This window comes from Cnephaeus nilssonii (assembly GCF_951640355.1).
Source record: "Cnephaeus nilssonii genome assembly, chromosome: 15".
Lineage (NCBI taxonomy): Eukaryota > Metazoa > Chordata > Mammalia > Chiroptera > Vespertilionidae > Cnephaeus > Cnephaeus nilssonii.
This window is the reverse complement of record NC_137086.1, coordinates 36,580,535-36,605,329: the sequence shown is the minus strand read 5'-3', so window position 1 is coordinate 36,605,329 and position 24,795 is coordinate 36,580,535. Positions and strand designations below refer to the sequence as shown.

Here is a 24,795-nt window from a genome sequence, read left to right as displayed (position 1 = left end):
AATTTTTATAATATTTTGGGGATTTTGCATTTAAAAAAATGATTCTTGTTTGCTTTTTTTTTTTAACCGTTAGATTTCCTATTATGACATGCCTGGCCCAGTAAACAGGACAACGGAGCGTCGGCTAGCCATCAATAGTGCCCAGGATATAGTTGTTTGCTGGTGGCCACTGGTCAGTGATGATGCTTGGCCATGGGCCCCTATCTCTTCTGAGAAGGACAGGGCCAATCTGCTGCTCCTGGGTTATGCTCAAGGAAGACTGGAGGTAATTTAAATAAATACATACATTTTATTGAAGAGCAAATAAAATAGGATTATTAATTTTTCCTGTGAAGTAAATGCAAATGCTTTTTAAACCTATAATTTTTCCAAATAGTCAAAAGGAATATGAAATGGTATTCTTAAAAGTATTCTATCTAGAAGTTTCATAGACAATTTCAGGGCTGACACCATGATTAGAATAGCACAATGATTAGAGCAAGGCTTCTGGGTTCAATTCCTAGCCCTGCCACTACCTAGCTCTCTGTCCTTGAGCAAGTTACTGAGGTCAATATGCTGTGGTTTTGTTAATTTAAAAATAGAGTTAACGAAGATAATACATGCATTTAGAGCAATACCTACATATAAACTCTTTATCACTGATCGCTATTATGGTTCTTGTTATCATTATTAGTACTCTCATTCCTGTTTGCTCATGATTTTGTCAGTCAAAGCTATGTTATCAGTCACCTTCTTTGAACTTCAGTCAGTCAATGAACAGTCAAATGCCTATTCTGTGCACAACCCTGTGGTGCCAAAACAAGGCTGGGGCAGAATTTATAAGGAGGGCTCTAGGCAGTGGCCTCGGTTTAGCATCTTGCCTCAGACAAGAGCACCAAAGGGTTAATCTAAGAGGTGAGGACAATGTCCCGCCCTGTTCTTGACATTGGTTTTATTGTCATGAACCTCTGGGTATTTCCAGCTTGGACCAGTACTTTGAGTATGAAATTCTGTGTCACGTTTTTTATAACTTAAAAAAAAAAAAAAAAAGCGTCACCCATTTTTTAAAAAGCTTTTGCCTGGGTAAAATAGTGTGTTTCTGTATTTTCTCTAAGTCTGTTACCTTTTAGGCTTTAAGAAGTATTTCTCAGAATTAGTATTCTGAGATATAATGAACAAGTCCAAATTTTCTCTATCACTACCTACCTCTTCTGGTTTTATAAACTTTCAGCCTGTCTTTTAACCCTTTGCACTCGCTTGCTTTTTTCTCGATTCCTTTATTCTACTCGGGATTTAATTTTTTAAATACCCCAGATTTTACAAAGCGCAGCAGTAGGATAAAAAACTGGAGTTTCTTTTCATACAAACTTATTTATTTGGATTATTTTCTATTTCAAATTATTGATACATTCAAAGAGTAATTTTAATCTCGACATTGAGTGCAAAAGGTTAAGACTGAAAAGTCCTTTTTGATTAATTAATTAATTAGTTTATTAATAATTAACCCTTTTCTGGGAACTTTTCCAATTCCGTTGGCAATAACTAACACCATTTGTAATGTTTTAGGTGTGGATTTTTTGAGGCTAAGGAAATGCTTTACTATTTACTTCTGCCCTGTTCATGCCGCCATTTTATTGATCTTGGGTCTCGATGCTAATCAAGTAAAATACTTTATTAAAATGACAATGTAATAAAGCTAATTATAATTCTATTAATGTTCTGTTTGATAATAAAGGTAAAAATAATTAAATCAGCCTTTAGTTATACGTTACACAAATTACCTTTATTTGAAACTAGAGGCCCAGTGCACGAATTCGTGCACCAGTGGGGTCCCTTGGCCTGGCCTGTGGGATCAGGCCAAAACCAGCTCTCTGACATCCCCTGAGGGGTCCTGGATTGTGAGGGGGTGCAGGCAGGCTGAGGGACCTCACTGGTGCATGATCGGGGCCTGGGAGGGACACGGGAGGTTGGCCAGCTGGGGAGAGACCACAGGAGAGCTCCAGGGTATGTCCGGCCTGTCTCAGTCCTGATCAGCCAGACCCCAGCAGCAACCTTACCTACTGGTCAGAACATCTGCCCCCTGGTGGTCAGTGCACATCATAGCGAGAGGTTGAGTGGCCTTAGCATATCATTAACATACTACACTTTGATTGGTTGAATGGCCGACCGGACACCTAGCATCTTAGGATTTTATTATATAGAACTAGAGGCCCAGTGCACAAAATTCGTGCACAGGGTGTGGTGTGTGTGTGTGTGTGTGTGTGTGTGTGTGTGTCCCTCAGCCCAGCCTGCACCCTCTCCAATCAGGGATCCCTCTCACAATCCAGGACTGCTGGCTCCCAACCGCTCGCCTGCCTGCCTGCCTGATTGCCCCTAACTGCTTCTGCCTGCCAGCCTGGTCACCCCCTAACCACTCCCCTGCCAGCCTGATCGATGCCTAACTGCTCCCCTGCCAGCCCTATTGCCTCTAACTGCCCTCCCCTGCTGGCCCAATTGCCCCTAACTGCCCTCCCCTGCCAGCCAGCTTGCCCCTAACTGCCCTCCCCTGCTGGCCTGGTTGCCCCTAACACTCTCCCCTGCAGGCCTGGTCCCCCCCAACTGCCCTCCCCTGCAGACCTGCCCCCCACAACTGCCCTCCCTTGTAGGCCTGGTGCCTCCCAACTGCCCTCTCCTGCTGGCCTGATCGCCCACAACTGCCCTCCCCTGCTGGCCATCTTGTGTCCACATGTGGGTGGCCATCTTGTGTGTTGGAGTGATGGTCAATTTGCATATCACCTCTTTATTATATAGGATGAGTGGATTACATGAAACTAGGATCATTCTAAAAGGGTGTACATATGGTTTACATAACCTCATCTGTTGATGTCATCTAGATCATGGACTTTGGAGTTGGGCAGACTTGGATTTGTCTGTTGGTTGGACAATATACTAATTGTGTGGCCTTTATAAAGTTTAGTCCCTCTGAGCTTCTGCTTGCTGTTAGCTAATTCAGTGTTCTTTGGCCTTAGGTAGATCACCTATTTTCTCTGACTTTTCATTTTCTAATTTTTAAAGTGATGGATTTAAACCAGATAGGTCACCTCCATTCCCTGACAGCTCTAAAAAGTACTCATCTGGATGCTGCAGCACTCATTGATTTAGCCACTGACTGCTGCAAAGCCTTCAGTAGATACTGAAACTAAACAGCCTTAGCACTGAAAAGCCCACCCTGACTGGTCCTGACTTGCCTTTTCAGTGTTATACCTTAAACAAACCTGTGTTCTTGCCAAATGGTTTACTCACTGCCTCATTATTTCCCCCCTCCTGCCCATACACATTACTGCTGTTTCTACCTGAAAGGCCCTTCCCCTTTTCTTTCTACCTCATTCAGAAACTACTGAGCATGACCATAGAGTAAGCACTGTATTTCATGCCATGAGATACGAATGCAAAATGATCCCTACCTGCAAGGATCTTCATGTCTAGCATTGAGAGGCAAATATGAAAACATGTAAATGCACTAAAGTGTTATATGGTGCTGTGGATAGAGTATGTGTAAGCTATAGTAGCAGCCAATGGGGCATGATTGATTTGATGGCGATAGTAAGGAGGGAATATTAAAGAGGCTTCACAATATGCTCAAATATGAGATCGATACATAGTTTTACTTTCTTTTACTATTTCTAAGTTTCATATCAAGGTTGTATTAGCCCTATGGAGTGATTTGGCTAGCTTTTTTCTTTGCTCTGAAACAGTCAAAGGCATTATCTCATACTTGAATGTTTGGTAAAACACACCCAAGAAGCTGCCTGGGTGTATGTATATCCAAACATATTAGGAAAGTATATTTTTCATACTGATTCTACTTTTCAAGCGTTGTTTTTTTTTTTCCAGGAATTCCATATTTTCCTTGTGTTGTCTTCCATAATTTGTATTTCTTGAAACTTTTCCATTTTTTGTAAGTATTTGAATAGATTTTAATAAACGTTATCTGATACTTGCACATGATTTTTAATTATTCACCACTGATTGCATAGTTAATGTCCCCTTTTTCAGCCCTAATATGTTCAGATATGTAATTCATCTTTTGGCAAGTTACTGTTGTGTCGGATTTGGCCCTTTGAGTCATTCTCTCAAAATAAAACTGGAAAAGTTGGAAAAATTTCTTTTCCAGAACCTCCTGTGAACTTCTATATGCAAAAGGTGAATGTCTTTTGGAAGAAATGTTTAGGAAAGTAATTGTTTCTTTTTTTGAGTGTAAAGACATAATCTTTATGATTTGTGACATTTTTTTAGCATATCGTGAACTAAAACCACAAGCATGTAAAAGTAATGTTCAGGTATATGTCTTTAAATTTTTTTCACTAGTGACCAATAAACTTCTTGAACTAATATTAGAATAAAGAATAATATATTCTTAAACCCTAAAATTCAAATAAAACAAGTAGCAAGCAACCTCATAGAGAATAAATTTAATCTTTGCATCTATTAAACTATAGAATTTTTAAAAGGCATTTCCCACCCAGGTTCAATCAGAAAAGAGAATAAGCTGCTTTTTGGGGGGAAGCGGGGAGGAGGGACACTGGCAGGATCCTGGAGTAGCTATTTCTTGCCTTGGCAACACATTACCGTCACCTGCAGAGCTTTTACAAAGGGGCCCACCCAGACCAGTTACATCAGAATCTCCAAAGGGGAGGAGGCATCGGTATTCTTTTACAGGTTCCCTAGGTGATTCACATGTGCATCCAAACTGAGAACCGCTGCTTTGCAGCACAGTAAAAAAAAAATTAAAAAAAAATTAAAGCCATCTTTTTGGCATAACAGACCATGGAAAGGATAAAGCCCACATACTGAACCAAATGAGAGTTTTAGCAGTAGATTCTAAGTAGAAAATTGGCTTACCATGCAGCTAAAAAAAAAAGAAAACAAAGGAAACAGAACTAAGCTCTCTGTGACTGAATTATCTGTTTGTCAGAGCAGGAACATTTTTTTATTTATTTTATGGATGTTAGAAAACTGCTTGTCTAATTTCACACTACAGAGCTTGAAACAACAGTACATATCTTAATTAGAACTACAAAGCAGAGTTATGTATGTAGTCTAGGAAAACAACTTTCTTTTGAAAAATATACAATAAATAGTGTTCAGAAAAAGAAAAATTTTATCAGTAAATTAATTTTACAATAGTTTTTAATAGTGTATGTGTGGATTATCATGTGTAACAAGGTAGTGTTTTTATTTGAATTTTACATATTCTTTATACTTCTTTTTGGAAAGTTTCTGCCATTACCTTAGAACTATTTAATACATTCCCTGTTAAAATGAGATGACAGCACAATTTATTCTTCCCTTCCCTTTATATTTGAGCAGACATTTTAACTTTTCAGCCACATGGATTTGGTAATGCTTTCTGAGTATGGTGTTAATTTCAAGATAACTCAAAACAGGTCACCTGAATTTGTTTATCAGAAAGTAATAAAAAACACATAAGCCGAGCTATTAAACCTAAAAACCTGTTTTAAGGACCAGGGAAATATAATCTTACAAAGATAACTTTTCCCCCATAAAAGTTAAAAAATTGTTTTTGCAGTGATTTAGCAGAATGTCTGATGGGAAAGTAAAAATGTGACTAACTTTTAATACAGTATGATTTGATAAAAGAAGCAATCAGAAAGCATTATAAATGCATCCAACTGAAAAGCCAAAGTACTTAAGCATCTTTTCCAAAGAACTGCATTAGCTTTCAACCGAATAACAAACATTTTCTGTTTTAGGGATGATTTTTTAAAATTTCTTTATTATAAAACACATAAAGACAACCACACAAAATAAATGTATATTTTAATAAATTAATACAAAAGAAGCACTCCTGTATCCACACTTAGGTCAAGAAATAGAACTTTGTCAGGCACCCAGAAATACCATGACATACTCCATTGTGATTTCAACTTATTCCCAGTCCCCAAAAAGTAACTTCTATCATGACTTATAATCACTTTCTGGTAAAACCTAATAGTTTTTATTACCTAAATATGCATCCCCCAAAATGTAGTTTAATATTATCTACTTAAAACAAATGTGTCACTTTAATGTATCTCTTAAATCTCTTGTAATCTACAAATTCTCCCTCCAATCCTTTCTTTCCCTTAAAATTTACCTGTCGAGATTGCAGTGTGCTACCTCTGCATTTTATTGCTTACATGCTCACGGTGTGGTTCAACATGATTCTCTCTGTGTGTTTTTTAGTGATTGCTCTACTTAAAAAAAAATGTTTTTATTGACTTTTAGAGAGAAAGAGAGAGGAAGGGATAGGAATAGAGAAATAGAAACTTTGATGCGAGAAAAACATCGCCGATGGGTTGCCTCCTCCACACCCCCTATTAGGAATTGAGCCAGCAACCTTGGCATGTGCCCTGACCGAGAATCAAACTGGTAATCTCTTGGGTCCTGGGTTGACAAGTTCAACCACTGAGCCATACTGGCCGGGCTCTTTCTCTGTCTTAAAAATTCTGCAAGTTAATGGTTAGTTTTGGCAAGACTATGGGATGGTGTTTTCTTTTATCAGAAGGCACATAATGGCAGGCTCTCTCTTTTTATGTGATGTTAGTATCTGTGGATGCTCAATGCCTAGATCCATCAAGTCATTAGGGTTGCACAATGGTGATATTCTAATTTTATTTTTCATTTACTAATTGTGATACTTTTATGAAAAGACAGTTCCACTCATCTCCTATTTGTTTCCCCATTGGTTGAATTCATATAATCAGGATAAGTGTTTATTTTCTTTACTAGTTTTCAAGATAATGAATTGATCCCCTATCATTCCCTGAAGGGAACCAATTAAGTATCTTTTTAAATACCATTATGAATTCATGGATTTAAACATAGTTGACTTAATCGTTTTTCATAAATTGTAAGTGTTATCTTTTTAGAAGCTCAGATTGTCTTATCTTTGGCCAGTGGAAGCCTCTTCAAAGTAGCTCCTCTTTTTTTTCATGACTTTAGTGATAGCTTCCCTGTTATCTGGTATGATAATGTTCCATGCTCATTTTGTACATTTCCTGCCCCAGACCTGAAAATAGATATTTCTTCAAAAAGGTCTAGTTTCTTTTTAAAAATTTTCTTTTTCAATTACAGTTTATATTCAGTATTATTTGTATTGATTTCAGGTGTAGAGCATAGTGGTTAGACTTTATAAAGTGGTCCCTTCAATATTTTAAGAACCCACCTAGCACCATATACAGTTATTATAATATTACTAGAGGCCCGGTGCACGAAATTCATGCACTCGGGGTAGGGGGGATTCCCCAGCATGGCCTGTGCCCTCTCACAGTGCGGGAGCCCCGCGATCAATCTCCCCAAAGAGGTAGGCCCCGCCTACCCATCCAGGGATCCTCGATGGATTGCCCCAAAGAGCTAGGCCAGAGCCGGGGGTCCTGCCTCAGTGCCGTGCAGAGCTGCCAGGACCCGCCTCTGTGCTGCACATGTGTCAAGTCCCCGCCCACCCACGTGCACCCCGCTGCGTATGCAGCCCCGCCCATTTAGCATAATATCCTCTAGGTCCATCCATGCTGTCACAGATGTTAAGATTTTTTTCTTTTTTATGGCCGAGTAATACTACACACACACACACACACACCTATATCTCACAGCTTTTTTTATTCACTTGTCTATTGATGAGAACTTGAGTTGCTTCCATATCTGGGCTATTGCAAATAATGCTGCAGTGAACAGAGGGGTGTATAATTTCTTTCTAATTAGTATTTGGGGTTTCTCTGGATATATATCACTGGGTCATAAGGCCATTTTTAATTTTTTTTAGCAACCTCCATACTATTTTCCATAGTGGCTGAAACCAGTCTACATTCTCACCAACAGTGCTTGAGGGTTCCCTTTTTTCCACATCCTCACCAACATTTGTTGTTTGTTGATTTATTGCTGATAGCCATTTTGATAGTTATGAGGTGAGATCTCATTGTGATTTTAATTTGCATTTCTCCAATGATTAGTGTCATTGAGCAAGCCCGAGTTGTTACCTGTTTGCAGACCCACCTGCTACTGATTGGCAGTTCCCATGACCTCCTCCTTGCACTTCAGACATCAGTCATAAGTCCAGCTGTTATCTATACTAATGACCAACTGGTTATAAATGAGAGGTTCCCAAGACCCCCTCCTTGGATTCCATTATTTGCTAAAGCAGCTCACAGAACTCAGAGAAACATTTTACTTACGAGAATCACCAGTTGACTATAAAAGGATATAACTCAAGATCAGTGAGATGGAAGAGATGCATAGGGCAAGGAATAGGGAAAGGGCCTGGAGCTTTCATGTCCTCTACAGGTACTTTTGGATTTTTATGGAGGCTTCATTACATAGGCATGATTGCTTGGCTATTGATCCATTCTCCAGTCCATCTCCCTCCCTGGATGTCAGGGCATAGGACTTAAAGTTCCAACCCTGTAATCACAAGGTTGGCTCCATTGCATCCCGCCCCATCCTTAGATGCTTTCTAAAAGTTACCTTAATAACATAATAAAATGCATCTTTATTACTCTCAATACAGGAAAATCCCAGGGTTTTGAGGGTTGTGAGCCAAGAACTGTGGACAAAGATTGAAGATATATGAGAAATATATTTTGGTCATCTGAATGACCAAATAAATACACATGTGTTTCTTATACATCACAATATTACACTCTTCCTTTAATGTATTTCTTTTGGTAACATTACAGAAACTAGTGGAGAGAGTCTCACAAACATCTGGAAATGAGGGAACCTGGGTCCTTCCCCATGGACCTTGAGCCTAAATTGTTCTATGCCAATGTTATCAGAGAAATCGGGGTGTCCTCTTCATCACTGGGTGATGGAGGTGGGGTCCTTACGCTATTTTGAGAATAGGAGGAGTGACTCTCATGGGAGGAGGAGTGACTTTTATTTGCATGGAATTACATCTCTGGGTTTCCCAAGTCCCATTCCAGTCATAGAAGAAGTGTAGCTGGGGTATCAGTAAAGATAGAAGCAAAGTCAGAGCTGCTGTAACTGGGAACCCAGCCTCACCTCCACCCAGGGTGCCCTCAGATAACACCTGGGACTTTACAGCCACCCCTGCCAGGGTCCTGCTACCTTGCCTATGGTCCCACGGTCACCGAGTTTCCAGCAACCCCGGGTGCAGGCTCCTGTGAGTTCTGAAGCACGTTCTCCTCTCACCGGCCCAACACTTTAGCCCAGGGCACTGCAAACACACGAGCAACAGACACGTGAGCAGCCCACTCCTGTCCAAGGAGCAGCAGCCCCGCGAGAAGCCCGCCCCAAGCCGAAGAGCAGCAGCCTCATGTGGCCTGCCCAAGGAGCAGCAGCTGTGTGAGCGGCCCGCTCCCCCATCCAAGGAGCAGCAACCATGCAAGCAGCCCACCCCTGTCTGAGGAGCAGCAGCCGCACGAGCAGCCTGCCCCCATCCGAGGAGCAGCAGCTGCGCGAGCAACCTGCCCCCATCTGAGGAGCAGCAGCTCTGCGAGCAGTCCTCCCCCATTCGAGGAGCAGCAGCCGCCCGAGCAGCCCAACCTGGTCTGAGGAGCAGCAGCCACTCAAGAAGACTGCCCACGTCCAAGGAGCGGCAGCCCTGTGCAGCCCACACTGGTCCAAGGAGCAGCAGCCACACGCAGCCCACACCCGTCCGACAAACAGCAGCCGGGTGAGCGGCCCACCCCCATCCAAGGAGCAACAGGCACAGGTGCAGGTCACTCCCGTCCAAGGAACAGCAGCCACGTGAGCAGCCCGCCCCCGTCCGAGGAGCAGCAGCCTCATGATCAGCCGGCCCCCGTCCAAGGAGCAACAGCTCTGCGAGCAGCTTCCCCCCACCAGCCAGAGGAGCCACCACTGCTGGGAACAGCACCCACCAGAGGAGCCACTGCCAACTTAGGAGCAGCTGCTGCCATGACCGCCCAAGGAGCAACCACAGCCCGAGGAGCCACTGCTACCCAAGGAGCAGCCCCTGCATGATTTGACATCTAGATCTGTCCGTGAGATAAAAAATGGGTAGACAATGAAGCCCCCAAAGGAAAGAAAAGAAGGAATCGCCAGAAAGGCAGCTAGTGAAACAGGCATGCAATATGTCAGAAAAAGAATTCATAAGAAGGGTCATACAGTTCATAAACCAGATGGATGAAAAAAAATCAACAATTTATCTAAGAACCAAGAAGAAATGAAGAGTGATATAGCTGCAATAAAAAACACCATGGAAAGTTTCAACAGTAGACTAGGAAAAGTGGAGGATCGAATTAGTGAATTAGAAGACAGGGAAGCAAAACACACCCAAACTGAACTGCAATTGGAGAAAAAAAAATTAAAAGACAGGAGGAGACCTGAAGGGAGCTATGGGACAACATGAAACGAAGCAACATACGAATAATAGGGGTGCCAGAACAACAGGAAGAGGAACAAGGGTTAGAAAACCTATTTGAAGAAATAATGTCAGAAAACTTTCCTGATGTGGGGAAGAAAACAGTCACACAAGCACAGAGTCCCAAACAAGATGAACCCGAAAAGACCCACACCAAGATACATCATAATTATGACGGCAAATGTTCAAGACAAAGAGAGAATCTTAAAGGCTTCCAGAGAGAGACAGAATTTTCCCATTAGATTATTAAATGATTTCTCAACAGAAACACATCAGGCCAGAAAAGAATGGAAAGAAATTTACAAAGTGATGCAAAGCAAGGGACTGAATCCAAGAATACTCTATCCAGCGAGGCTATCATTCAAAATTGAAGGGGAAAGAAGGAGCTTCACAGACAAAAAAAGGCTAAGGGATTTTATCACTACCAAGCTAGCAATGCAAGAAATACTAAAGGGATTGGTGTAAAAAGAAGAAATAAAAAGGTAAGAAGGAACACAGGCACAAAAAATAAAAATGGCTACAAATAAGTACCTATCAATAAGAACTTTAAACATAAATGGACTAAATGCTCCAATCAAAGGACATCGAGTGGCTGAATGGATAAAAAAACATGACCCATATATATGCTGTCTACAAGAGTCCCACCTCAGAACAAGGGACTCACACAGACTGAAAATGAAGGGATAGAAAAATATCTTTTGGGCAAATGGAAAGGAAAAAAAAGCTGGAGTAGCAATACTTATATCTGAAAAATATAGACCTCAATGTGAATGCCATAACAAGAGATAAGGAAGGCCACTTCATAATACTAAAGGGATTAATACAACAAGAGGATATACCCTGATAAACATATATGCACCCAATGCAGGAGCACCCAAATACATTAAAAAAACACACAACTCCTGGAAGATATCAAGGGAGAGATTGACAACAATACAGTCATAGTAGGGGACTTGAATACACCACTGACATCACTGGATAAATCCTCTAGACAAAAAATCGGCAAAGAAGCAGCAATCCTAAATGACTCACTAGATTAGATGGACTTAACTGACATCTTCAGAACATTTCACCCCAAAGCCACAGAATATACGTTCTTCTCAAGTGCACATGGGACATTTTAAAAAATAGAGCACATATTGGGTCACAAGCAAAGTCTCCCCAAATTCAAGAAGATTGAAATCCTATCAAGCATCTTCTCAGACCACAATGACATAATCCTATATAATCCTATATAATAAAAGCCCAATATGCATATTGTCCCCTCGACCAGTTCAACCAGGAGTTCGACCGCTCGCTATGATGTGCGCTGACCACCAGGGGGCGGGGCGGAACATGGCGGGTGTCGGCAACAAGGCACTGGCAGCGGGCAGCAGTGGTGGTGCTGCTGGCCCCAGTGGACTTCCAGGTGAGCAGGGCCACAACTGCTGGGACCACAGTGGCCGGACTGGCTCACTATGGGTTCATGCAGGAGCTGGTCTGCTGAGGCCAGCGGGGAGAGAGCATGCTGCCCACCTGGCTTCTGTGTGGCACTGCTAAATGGCCCAGAGGCCCATGCTGCACCCCAGCCCATGGCGTCTGGCTGCACTTACCACATCTCCGCATGGGGACTTGGGCGCCATGACTCAGACGGAGGGGGGCACGTGGGGCCGGGGGTCCAGGTGCTGCCCAAGGCCCAGAGGTCAGCTGGGACCTGCCCTTCCACACCAGATGCTCATGCTTTGATCGCCATCCAGGCCTAGGGACTGCACCCATGCATGAATTTCGTTCACCGGGCCTCTAGTATTAGAAATAAACTACAATAAAAACAATCCAAAAAATTCAAACACTTAGAAGCTGAATAGCATGCTATTAAACAATGATTGGATTACCAAAGAGAACAAAGAAGAAATTAAAAGCATCCTGGAAACTAATGACAATAAAAACACAACAATCTAAAATCTATGGGACACAATGAAAGCAGCCCTGAGAGGGAAGTTTATAGCTCTACAGGCCTACCTCAAAAAAAAACAACAACAACAAGAAGTGTTAGTAAATCATCTAACTCTACAACTTAACCCTTTGCACTCGCTTGCTTTTTTCATCGAGCTGCTACCGATGCTAACCGTGTCGAGTCACACTCGACATCCGAGTGCAAAAGGTTAAAGAATTAGAAGTAGAGCAACTAGAAAAGCCCAGAGTGAGCAGAAGGAAGGAAATAATAAAGATCGGAGCAGAAATAAATGACATAGAGACCAAAAAAAGCCCCAAAAGATCAATGAAACCAAGAGCTGGTTCTTTGAAAGGATAAACAAGATGGATGAAGCCGGCTCACCAAGAGGCAAAAAGAGAGGACCTAAATAAACAAAATCAGAAATGAAAGAGGTGAAATAACAACAGAACCCACCAAAATACAAAGGATTGTTAAAAAAATACTATGAACAACTCTGTTCCAACAAACTAGACAACTTGGAGGAAATTAACATATTCCTAGAAAAATACAACCTTCTACAACGCAACCAGGAAGAATCTAAAAAATCTTAGTAGGCCAATAACTATGGAAGAAATTGAAGCAGTCATCAAAAAGCTTCCAGCAAACAAAAGCCTAGGGCTAGATGGCTTCACATGGGAGTTTTACCAAACATTCAAGGAAGAACTAAAACCTATCCTCCTCAAACTATTCCAAAAAATTCAAGAGGAAGGAACACTTCCAAGCTCCTTCTATGAAGTCAGCATCACCCTAATACCAAAACCAGATAAAGACAACACAATGAAAGAGAATTACAGGCCAATATCCCTCATGAACATAGATGCCAAAATCCTCAACAAAATTCTAGCAAATCGGATCCAGCAGTACATCAGAAAGATCATACACCATGACTAAGTAGGATTTATCCCGGGGTTGCAAGGATGGTACAATATCTGCAAATCAATAAACGTGATACATCATATAAACAAATTGAGAGATAAAAATCATATAGTCATATCAATTGATGCAGAAAAAGCATTTGACAAAATCCAACACCCTTGATAAAAAACGCTCAGCAAGGTGGGAATAGAAGCCATATATGACAAACCCACAGCCAACAGCATACTCAATGGGCAAAATCTAAAACCATTTCCCCTAAGAACATGAACATAATAAAAGCCATATATGACAAACCCACAGCCAACAGCATACTCAATGGGCAAAAACTAAAACCATTTCCCCTAAGAACATGAACAAGACAGGATGCCCACTCTCACCACTCCTGTTCGACATAGTACTGGAAGTAATAGCCATTGCAATTAGACAAGAAGAAGAAATAAAAAGCATCCAAATGGGAAAAGAAGTAAAACTGTCCTTATTCTCAGATGACATGATACTTTACATAGAAAACCCTAAAGACTCCATCAAAAAATTATTAGACTTAATAAATGAATTCGGCCTTGTATGCAGAGAAATTAACGCCAAGAAATCTATGGCATTTCTATACATCAATAGTGAACTTACAGAAAGAATGACTAAAAAAGCAATCCCATTTACCATTGCACCAAAAAAATTAAGATACCTAGGAATAAACTTAACTAAGGAGATAAAAGACCTATATGTGGAAAACTACAGGACACTGAAAAGAGATAGAGGGAGATAAACAGATGGAAGAACATACCATGTTCATGGATTGGTAGGATCAACATCATTAAAATGTCCATACTACCCAAAGTAATCTATAGATTCAATGCACTCCCCATTAAAATACCAATGGCATATTTCACAGACCTAGAATGAACTCTCCAGATATTCATCTGGAATAAAAAAACGACCCCGAATAGCTGCAGCAATCCTGAGAAAGAAGAACAAAGTAGGTGGGATCTCAATACCAGATATCAAGCTGTATTACAAAGCCACTGTTCTCAAAACAGCCTCGTACTTGCACAAGAACAGACATATAGACCAATGGAATAGAATAGAGAACCCAGAAATTGACCCAAACCACTATGCCCAATTAATATTTGACAAAGGAGGCATGAACATACAATGGAGTCAAGACAGTCTCTTCAGTAAATGGTGTTGGGAAAATTGGACAGATACATGCAAAAAAAATGAAACTAGACCACCAACTTAACACCATACACAAAAATAAACTCAAAATGGATAAAGGACTTAAACGTAAGACAGGAAACCATAAAAATACTAGAGGAATCCACAGGCAGCAAAATCTCAAACATATGCCAAAGCAATTTCTTCACCAATACTGCTCCTAGGGCAATGGAAACTAAAGAGAAAATTAGCAAATGGGACTACCTCAAAATAAAAAGCTTTTGCACAGCAAAAGAAACCATCAACAAAACAACAAGAAAGCCCACTGTATGGGAGAACATATATGCCAATGTTATCACCGATAAGGGTTTAATCTCCAACATTTACAGGGAACTCATATAACTTAACAAAAGGAAGATAAGCAACCCAATCAAAAAATGGGCAACAGACCTAAATAGATACTTTTAGAAAGAAGACAGAAAGAAGGCCAAGAGACAATGAAAACATGCTCAAAGTCACTATCTGAGAGATGCAAATCAAAATGACAATGCAGTACCATCTCACACCTGTCAGAATGGCTATCATTAACAAATCAACAAATGGCAAGTGCTGGTGATGCGGAGAAAAAGGCACCCTCGTGCACTGCTGGTGGGAATGCAGACTGGTGCAGCCACTGTGGAAAACAGTATGGAGTTTCCTCAAAAAACTAAAAATGGAACTCCCATTTGACCCAGTGATCCCACTTCAAGGAATATATCCCAAGAAACTAGAAACTAGAAAGGATATATGCACCCCTATGTTCATAGCAGAACAATTCCCCATAGCTAAGATTTGGAAACAGCCTAAGTACCAATCAGCATATGAGTGGATTAAAAAACTGTGGTACAGCTACACAATGGGATACTATGCTGCGGTAAAAAAGAAGGAATTCTTAACATTTGCAACACCATGGATGGAACTGGAGACCATTATGCTAAGCGAAATAAGCCAGTCAGAGAAAGATAAATATCAGATGATCTCACTCATTTGTGGAATATAATGAACAACGTAAACTGATGAACAAAAACAGATCCAGAGACAGAAGAGCATCGATCAGACCGTCAAACCTCAGAGGGAAGGTAGGGGAAGGTGAGGGTAAGGGGGAGAGATCAATCAAAGGACTTGTATGCATGCATATAAGCCTAACCAATGGACACAGACAACAGGAGGGTAAGGGCATGATTGGTGGTTGGGGAGACAATGGGGAGATAAGGACATATATGTAATACCTTAATCAATAAAGAAATTAAATAAAAAGTAAATCAAAAGCCAAATGTCACCAGAGAGTCGTTGGCCAAGCTGGAGTGGGGAAGGGAGTATGGAGGTGAGATCCAAGGAAGGAAGGATGCCGCCTAGCTGGAAGGAATCCAGAAACTGGAATAACCTCTGGTTTTGTTCTAACAGGGTGAGTGTATTTGGAAGGAAAAACTGAGGCACTGGGTGAAGAGTGTGAATTTCAGGCAAAGGACACAAGTAAAGTTTTTAATAGACCAAAGCATAGTAAAAATTTTAAGTGCTATTTGAGCAAAAATATATTCTAATCAGACATTGCCAAACTCAAAGTGGCTAGAAGCACTCCACAGACAGGAGTCAGGGGAAAGATTTATATAGAGAACTAGGAGCCCGGTGCACAAAATTCATGCATGGGGGGTGGGTCCCTCAGCCTGACCTGCACCCTCTCCAATCTGCGAGCCCTCAGGGGATGTCCTACTGACAGCTTAGGCCTGCTCCCTGTGGTTCTCTGCTCTCTGCAGACCTGCTTGCTTGACGCCACTGCAGGCCCTGGTGTCTGCTCTCTGTAGGGACCTGCTTGCCCTTAGCCATCGGGGCCAGGGGCAAGCAGGGCCCTGCTGTCTGCTCTCTGGCTCGCCGCTGCAGGGGCAAGCAGGGCCCTGGTGTCTGCTCTCTGTGGGGGCCCTGCGGGGTACTGCTTGCCCCTTGCTGCCACAGCCAGGGTCAAGCAGGGCTGTGCTGTCTGCTTGCTCGCTGCAGGGGATGTTCCCGCCCTACTCCCGGCTGTTTGCGCGTGCGCTGGCTCGGAGCACCTGGGTCCTGGGGATGTTCCCGCCCCACCCCAGGCTGCTCCGTGCCTGTGCACATAGGCCCGGAGTGGCCAGGGGGTTGTTCCTGGACCCCAGCCGCTCCCTGCCTATGCACAGGCCTACAGGCAAAGAGCGGCCTGGCTCCCAAGGACGCCTGTTCCCGGGACGCAGGCTGCTTGGTGCCGACGCGCGCGCACGCAAGCAGCCACCCCACACCCAGCCGCTCCGTGCCTGCATATGCAAATTAACCCTCCATCTTTTTGGGTTAATTTGCATAGTCACTCCTGATTGGCTTTTATTAGTGTAGATCATGCAGAAGCAAAGAAAGGAAATTATTTGACTGGCTATAGCTTAAAGCCTGATTGGTTGTCCTTCGAGGTTTGGTTTTTAACTTTCAGGCATTTACAAGCTTAGATTTTGCTTTGCTTATGTAGGCCAGCATGGCATTGGAGCCACATCAGTCTCAGGGCCTCCTCGTTTAATTAATTTCACAAGTTACAGAGCTGAGGAAATGCAGGGCATGTTTTAGTTTGAACTCAGAGTAGAGTAAGGAGGGGAAACTGTGGGAGTTAACACTAGAATTTGCAAGTCAGATCCTGTCCCTCCTCTGCTTATGACTTCTCATCTCATTTAGAGAAAAAGCCACAGTCTCTACAAAGTAGCCTACAAGCTGCTATGGCATATGTTTCCCTCCCCAAATTTCACCACTTTCCTCCTTGCTCCCTCTTCTCTAGCTGGGTCAGTCTTCTGTGGTTCCTTTATCAGGCTAAGAGCTCCACCTCAAGGTGTTTGTTTCCTTTCTGCCCAGGGCTCTCTTCTTCCAAATGGCTGCATGGCTTACCTTCACTTCTTTCAGATCACCTTTATCAGAAAGGCCTGTCCTGACTTCTCTATGTAAACTCCCTTCCCCATTCCTGCTGCTCCTCATTCTGCTTACTTTGCTTTATTCTTCTTCATAGTACTTAGGAAGTGGATATATCGGTTTACTAACATCCTATGGATGTTTGCTTGTGAATCGTTGCCTGTTTTCAGCCATTGGAGTGTGTATTCTCTGAGGTGAGGACTTACTGCTGCATCCCCAGGACCCAGGACCAGTGCCTGACATGTATCTCATACCCAAATACTTATACTTATTAGAAAACACACACACACACACATACACACACAAAAACAACAACAAACAAACAAAAAAACCAAACAAGGACAGAGTGTGAGGAAGGGAATGAGTTTAGATATAGGTCCTGCAGGCTTTTGCATTCTAGGAAGAGGAATAAAATTTTAATTCATTAGTGGGTGGGTAACCAATGCAGAGTTTGAATGGGGGAGTAAGAGCAAAAACATTTAGTTTAGAAGATTCATTTGGTGATGATGTTTAGGATGGATTTTTAAAAGAAAAATTCACATGAAAGAAAGAAAGGAGAGGAGAAGGGAGGGGAGGGGAGCGGGAGGGGGAAGGAAAAGGAAAAGGGAAGGGAAAGAAAAGAGAAGGAGAGAGGGAGGAAGAAAGAAAGGGAGGGAAGAAAAGAAAGCCCGGACAGTGTGGGTCAGTGGTTGATCTTTGACTTATGAACCGGGAGGTTGCCTTTCATTCCTGGTCAGGGCACATGCCTGGGTTACAGGCTCAATCCCCAGTAAGTACCATGCAGGAGGCAACCAATTGATGACTTTCTCTCATCATTGGTGTTTCTATCTCTCCCTCTCCCTTCCTCTCTGAAATCAATAAAAAGATATTTTTTAAAAAAGGAAAATTCACATCAACTCCCCATCAACTCCCCATACCCCCGCTTTGCTTCCAAAAGCCAGCCTTATGTATACACTTTAAAACAGACAAACCAAGAAACCTTTTCATTTTGAAATCATTTACTCTTGAGAAACTGCTAAAATAATTGCTTAAATTGCTAAAAGCAAATTCCCTTCCTGTACTTTTCCTCCAGTTTCCCCCAATGATAGTATTGGGGTAAATACTAGATACATTATCACAGTCCACTGTGAAATCCAGAAAAGTGACCTTGTATAATACTATTAATTCTGATACAGGTCTTAGTTGGATTTCACATGCACTTCTGTGCATGTGTGTGTGTGCATGTGTGTGTGTATAGTTCTATGAAATTTTATTATATGTGTACAGGTGTGCTTTTTTAATATTTCTGCATCTGATTTTGAAGATTTTGACAGTGTTAGTATATATTTAAACACACTTCAATGCTACTCTTCAGGTTCTTGGTCTCCTACATTTCCATATGAATAAACTGAATGGCCTGTTGTTTTTTGCTTTTATTCCTCTGCCTAGGTATTTTTTGTAGCCTTTCCTGTCTACACCAAAGATGCTTTTAAAATTTTACTTAACAAATATTGACAATTCATATTACTTACTAGGTCTTAATTTTTTTATTTTAAAACTAATACATTACGTTATTATTTTTCCTGTTGGTCATTTGTCTACTTAACCATTCATATCTTTTCTGATAGTAAACTATTTCTACAAGACTCTTATTAGGGTTCTAAAGTTTTTGTCATTTGCCTACTCTGTACTACTAATTAAAATATATTTCTAGTAAATAATTTAACAGTAATTTCAGAATTGGGAAGGATAGTGTGTGGGAAGGAGATGCACTTAATTCTTTCAAGTTGTACTGTCAACAATAAAAATAGAAGATTAAAGAAAAGGAGAAAAAATGAAAGTAAAAACCAAACACCCCAAAATCAAACTTATATCAGTTTTAGATATTCTGCTAACTGTATTATTTTACTAAAAGTCCACCTTATTTATTTTTATATACACTGGGACATATTTGTCTTTTAGTTAATTAGATTTTCTAAAACAATGTGGTCAAGTTAAATCTTACCGTTTAATTTCTGCAGCTATGCTCAGTGTGTGTCATATATATGTTTACATATGTGTTCTATGTGACACATATTTATATATTTCTAATCTTTAAGGTGATAATTGATTATCTTCAGTAGGATGCTAGATTAATATAAGGCCTTTGTGTGGCAGCTGAAGAAAACCCAAGTTCTGTGTGAACATACGTGATTCATCTCTTACAGGTTCTGAGTTCTATCCGCACGGAATGGGATCCACTGGATGTTCGTTTTGGCACCAAACAGCCTTACCAGGTGTTGACAGTGGAGCGCTCCGTCAGTGCAGACAAAGAGCCCATGGCTGACAGCTGCATCTATGAATGTGTTCGGAACAAAATCCAGTGTGTCTCCGTCACCAGAATACCACTAAGATCCAAGGCCATTAGCTGCTGCAGGAATGTTACTGAAGACAAACTGATTCTGGGCTGTGAAGATTCCTCAGTAATTCTTTATGAAACTCACCGTAGAGTGACTCTCTTAGCCCAGGCTGAACTTTTGCCTTCATTAATAAGCTGCCACCCAAGTGGCACCATTCTGCTAGTTGGCAGCATCCAAGGAGAGCTGCAAATTTTTGATATGGCTCTCTCCCCTATTAACATCCAGCTCCTGGCTGAAGACCGCTCACCCAGGGAGACTCTGCAGTTCAGTACATTTTTCAGTGTTCCCAGCAGTCTTGTTCAAATGCAGTGGGCAGCTCCACAGGTTGTTTCTCAAAAGCCCGAAAGTGGGGACATCTGTGATCTCCTCTTCCTCAGGTTCAGCAAAGGACCTTTGGGTGTTCTTTTGTTTAAACTGGGTAAGTCAAAGAAGTTGGTGAGTAAGTCAATTAAAGTGTTTACGATGGTGAGATTATAATTAAGACAATAAAACTATTCTTGGAATGTATTTTCTATTTGTCATCCCATAAATATGCTTGCCTTTCATACATTTCATATACTTTCCTTAACGCTTTGTGGATGACTTTCTAAATGTCAGAAAACATTCTTTAATATCATTAGGTAATGATATTGAAGAATTTGGAAATTACACTAAGTATTCATTGTGATGAATAAAAAGCCTGAAATTTCACATTTGACACTTTCCAAAATAAACTGTCCACCAAAAAAAAAAAATCTTTAAGAAATAGGTATGTGATTACTTTGGTTAGCATTTTAAAATTTTTATTGATTGATTTTGGAGAGAGAGGAAGAGAGAGAGACATTGACATCGATTTGTGGTTCCACTTATTGATGCATTCATAGGTTGTTTCTTGTATGTGCCCTGACCTGGGACTGAACCTGCAACCTTGGTGTATCATGACAATGCTCTAACCAACAGAGCTACCTGGCGAATATTTTAACCTTTTGCACTCGGATGTCAAGTGTGACTTGACACGGTTAGCATTAGAATAAAGGAATCGAGAAAACAAGCAAGTGCAAAGGGTTAAAAGCACTTAATATGTCCATTAAAAAATTCTTTGTAGGACTGTAATACTTTATTTTTAAAAATGATTTTAGATTATAGGTATCCATTGCTTACCAGATTGGAATTGTATAAAATAAGTGTTTTGAAAGAAAGGAAAGGAAATGTTTAACTAGCTTTTGGTAAAGGTATTTGTGTAACTTTTTGTTATCCTTTAGCTAAAAAATTCAAAAGGATTTATCAATATTATGAAATGTGTGTATTCATACAGCCCATTTCAATCTGGAAACGTTAAAACAAAATTTTATTATCCTCCTATATAATAAAAGGGTAATATGCAAATTGACTGAATGGCGGAACGACTGGTTGCTATGACATGCATTGACCACCAGGGGTCAGACGCTCAATGCAGGAGCTTCCCCCTGGTGGTCAGTACGCTCTCACAGGGGGAGCACCGCTCAGCCACAAGCCAGGCTTACGGCTGGCGAGCACAGTGGCCCACCTCTGTGGCAGCGCTAAGGATGTCAGTTGGACATCCTTCAAGGGCTCCCGACAAAAGGGCATCCTGCAAAAGAGTGCAGGCTGGGCTGAAGAGTCCCGGCCCCCCACCTCCACAGTACATGAATGTCGTGCACCGGGCCTCTAGTTGCAATATATTTGACTTTTGTGGTTTTCCATTACCATCTCTCACCTGAAATATCTGATATTCTTTAGGTAGTTTTGTATAATTTCAAATTCTTGAGAGACCTTTGCTTAGGTTTGAAAAAATAGACTTTAATTAAGGCACATTATTGCTACTTGAAAACTTTAAAAAGTGAATACATTTTAAACCCCCTGACAGGATTTGTCTCTGTGGTATAAAATTAAGTTTTTAAAGACATTATAATAATGTTTATTAAGTAGCTCTCAGTTTACTTTGTTTTTGTATGGATCTATTTGCCTCTGAAGTTGAACACATGAAATAAATCTAGTGAAAATGACCTGATTAACCTGAAAGATATGGATATAATGTGAGGGCTATGTTTTTCTTCTCTCGCATAATAATAATGCAACTAGATCTATTCATAATGTTAATATTGTCCAAGAAAATATGTTTGGAATTTCACTTATTATGAGATAATCCAGTTCGACTTTGCCCCACTGCATTTTTAACAGTTGTATGTCTCCATATACAACACTCATTAGATGTTAGATGTTTTGCATGCCTGTTAAAACACACACACACACACACACACACACACACACACACACACACACTCACACACACTCACACACTATAAATTACCCACTTACCTGTCAAACAGAAGGCTGTCTGCCCACATATACCTAGCTCTTCTTCAGCCCTCCCTTGTGGGCCTACTAACAACAGCTTTGCAAAAAGCACAGCTTTCTCTTCCTATCTCTAGCACATTTGCCTTCTTACTAAAGTAAACAGGCTCTCAGTGTAGGGATTTAGAGGGCTCCCTGCTAATTGCCAGCTTGTAAACTTAATTGGACTGTCTCCCTGGGCACTGTTCCTAAATCAATTAGGCAATGAGTTGGCTGTCACCTCTTTTTCCCAAGAAGGGCTCTTGGAAGAGAGTTATCCAATAGAAGTCAAGCATTCGAATGAAAAGGTGATAGATAACTTCTGCAACTGACATTTATCATTTATATTTTATTTTCAATATGACTGTTACATTTTATAGAATGGGGAAAATTTACAGTCTTACAGGCTCTTTAAAGGATCTAATTATGGAGCTTCCCAGGATTTAAAAAATGTGTTATAAGATTAATGTTTTATTACCGATTACTTTTTCCCTAGGAAGAGTAGATTCCTTGAAACAGTAGATTCTAACTAGCAGATTTTTTAAAAGAAAACTCTGTTTATATGACAGATTTTTCTTAGGCTCTGCTACTAAATACATCCAAAAATTTTAATATACTTCTTGAATTAACACAGTGCTGATTCTGGGCATCCATGTGGAATTTTCATGTATAATTCAAGTTACTGCATATATAAACAGGTATTTACATGTGCAGTTTCCCTACTGGGGAGCATTTATGAGGTTTTTTTCATATGCTTGTTATGCAAGCCTTTGGAAAATTTGACATGAAAGGTGTAGCTTACAATTTAAGAAGCTGAGATAGATCATAGTTTAAAATAGAATGCTGTCATATGTAAACGTGGCCCTGCCTGGTGCCAGCATGCTAAGACTTTTGGAGTTTGACACTTAGAATAGGTAAGTTAGTGTTGAAAGAAAACTGTTCCAAGGCTAAAGCTTCCATTCTAAATCCTTATAATCATCAATCAAATCATTGGGGATTTAAAGGCCATCACGGCTGTTACTAGAAGAATTCAAAGAACAAGTCTTTTTCAGGAGGGAGCTAGAAGTGTCATCTTCCATAGAGAAGCCAAGAAGTGTACTATTTTGTACAAGGCAATGTGTAATTAGAATTTCTTTACCTGACAGTCAGTCACGATCCCATATTTCCACATATACAGACTAGGATTAATTTTTTTTTAAAGGGTCCCTAATTATACTACTGAGATATATTAAAGCTTTCCCATTCTTATCAGTGCCCTTTCCAACCTTCACTGCTCTCTTTAGACTCACAGAGAATTTCACATTTTAATTGGCTCTTCATTAAGCTTATCTGCTCCTTGCCACCCACCCACCCAACTAACCAACCACTTATCTACATTTGCATAAATCTTACCTTCTCAATTCAATGGAACAGGAGTCCTTCCTCTCCTAGACCAGTTCCACCACTACTTCCACTCTGGATCCCACAACTTTGACATCTTTACGTTGTGACCCTCCCCAGGTCCCCACAAATCTGGCTACATCAGCAGATATAGGCCAAACCATACCATGAAACAAACACATCTCTTCCTTAAAATTGTTTCTCCTCTGTTAATCAAATAAATGTTCACCCCCCTCTCATTGTCAACTCATTGGAATATTAGTGAACACTGACTTTCTCTGCTTCTTCACTTCCTATTCACTGCTCACAGCACCAAATCCTGGCTTCTGTCCTTCGTATTCTCCTGGAGCTGTGCTTGGAAAGGTCACCAGTGACGTCCTCATTGATACATATATTTGTTTTATTTACTTGATGATTTCTCAGCATTTGATGGTTGATGACTACTTCCACCATCATTAAACTCTTATCATACTTGCCTATGATCCCAAAGGCAATTTTTCATCATTTTTTATGGCCTTCATCTGTCTACTTATGAAAATGTTGAGGCTCTCTTAGGTTCTATTTTTTTCGCTCTCCTCCCATTTTATACAGATTAACATGTTAAGTGCCCAGCCTGTTTTGTCTTCTGGATGGAAAGTACAGTGTCAGTCACCGGTGACTGATATGGCGCTTAACGTGTTAAGAGTTTATTTTTAATATCCCATCTCTGAGTTCAGCCCAGACCCCATCTGACTCCACATCCACATATTCACCTGTTTTTATGGATACCTCCCCTTGGATGCACACAAGTGCTCCAGACTCATTGTGTACAGATACGAAGTCATCATCTTTCTCCCCAAACTTACTTCTCCCGTATTCTCCATGTTGGTGGGTGGTACAGTTATTCAGATGGAGTGTCAAGTCAGAAGTCATTCTGGAGTCCTCTCACCCTTAATGCCATATCAAATTAGTGACCAAATGTCATCAATTCTGCCTTCTAAATGCTGTCCAAAGACATCTCCTTCTATTCAGCCTGGCTGTCATTACCTTAATCTAGTTGTTTCCTGTTTTCCCATGATCAAGCAGTGGCCATTTGTCTACAATTTTCTGCCTACGAATCTTCCCATCCCCTTCACCCCAAATTAATCTAGCAGTGTAGATTTGGGTCAAGGATTCTCAAGCCTCACGTCCTTCAGGGTCTGATAAGCCCTTATGGGCCTCTCAGGCTTCATCTCTCCAGCCGGGCTGCCCTGGTGTCGCTCCCCAATCACAGCATGTGCTCTCACATTCCCTCCTTCCCACAGTGGTCTTGATAGTATTCCATCTGCCTGGAGTGCCCCCACACTGCTCTCATGGAACCTACAAAGTTGGGAAAAGTTAACTGTTCAAGTGATGCTAACTTCTTCCCTCTTGTAGGACTTTGAAAA

General features: G+C 41.0%; 1 protein-coding gene across 6 annotated transcripts in view; it reads left to right on the top strand.

The window, feature by feature from the left end:
• Positions 1-24,795, top strand: part of WDPCP (WD repeat containing planar cell polarity effector) — a 257,997-nt gene that overhangs the window by 87,561 nt on the left and 145,641 nt on the right. For all 6 annotated transcript variants that reach the window (XM_079792177.1, XM_079792175.1, XM_079792180.1 and 3 more), the window contains 2 exons: positions 74-265; positions 19,487-20,096. In XM_079792177.1, coding sequence (XP_079648303.1) covers positions 74-265; positions 19,487-20,096 — 802 coding nt within the window. The remainder of the gene's footprint in view (positions 1-73; positions 266-19,486; positions 20,097-24,795) is intronic.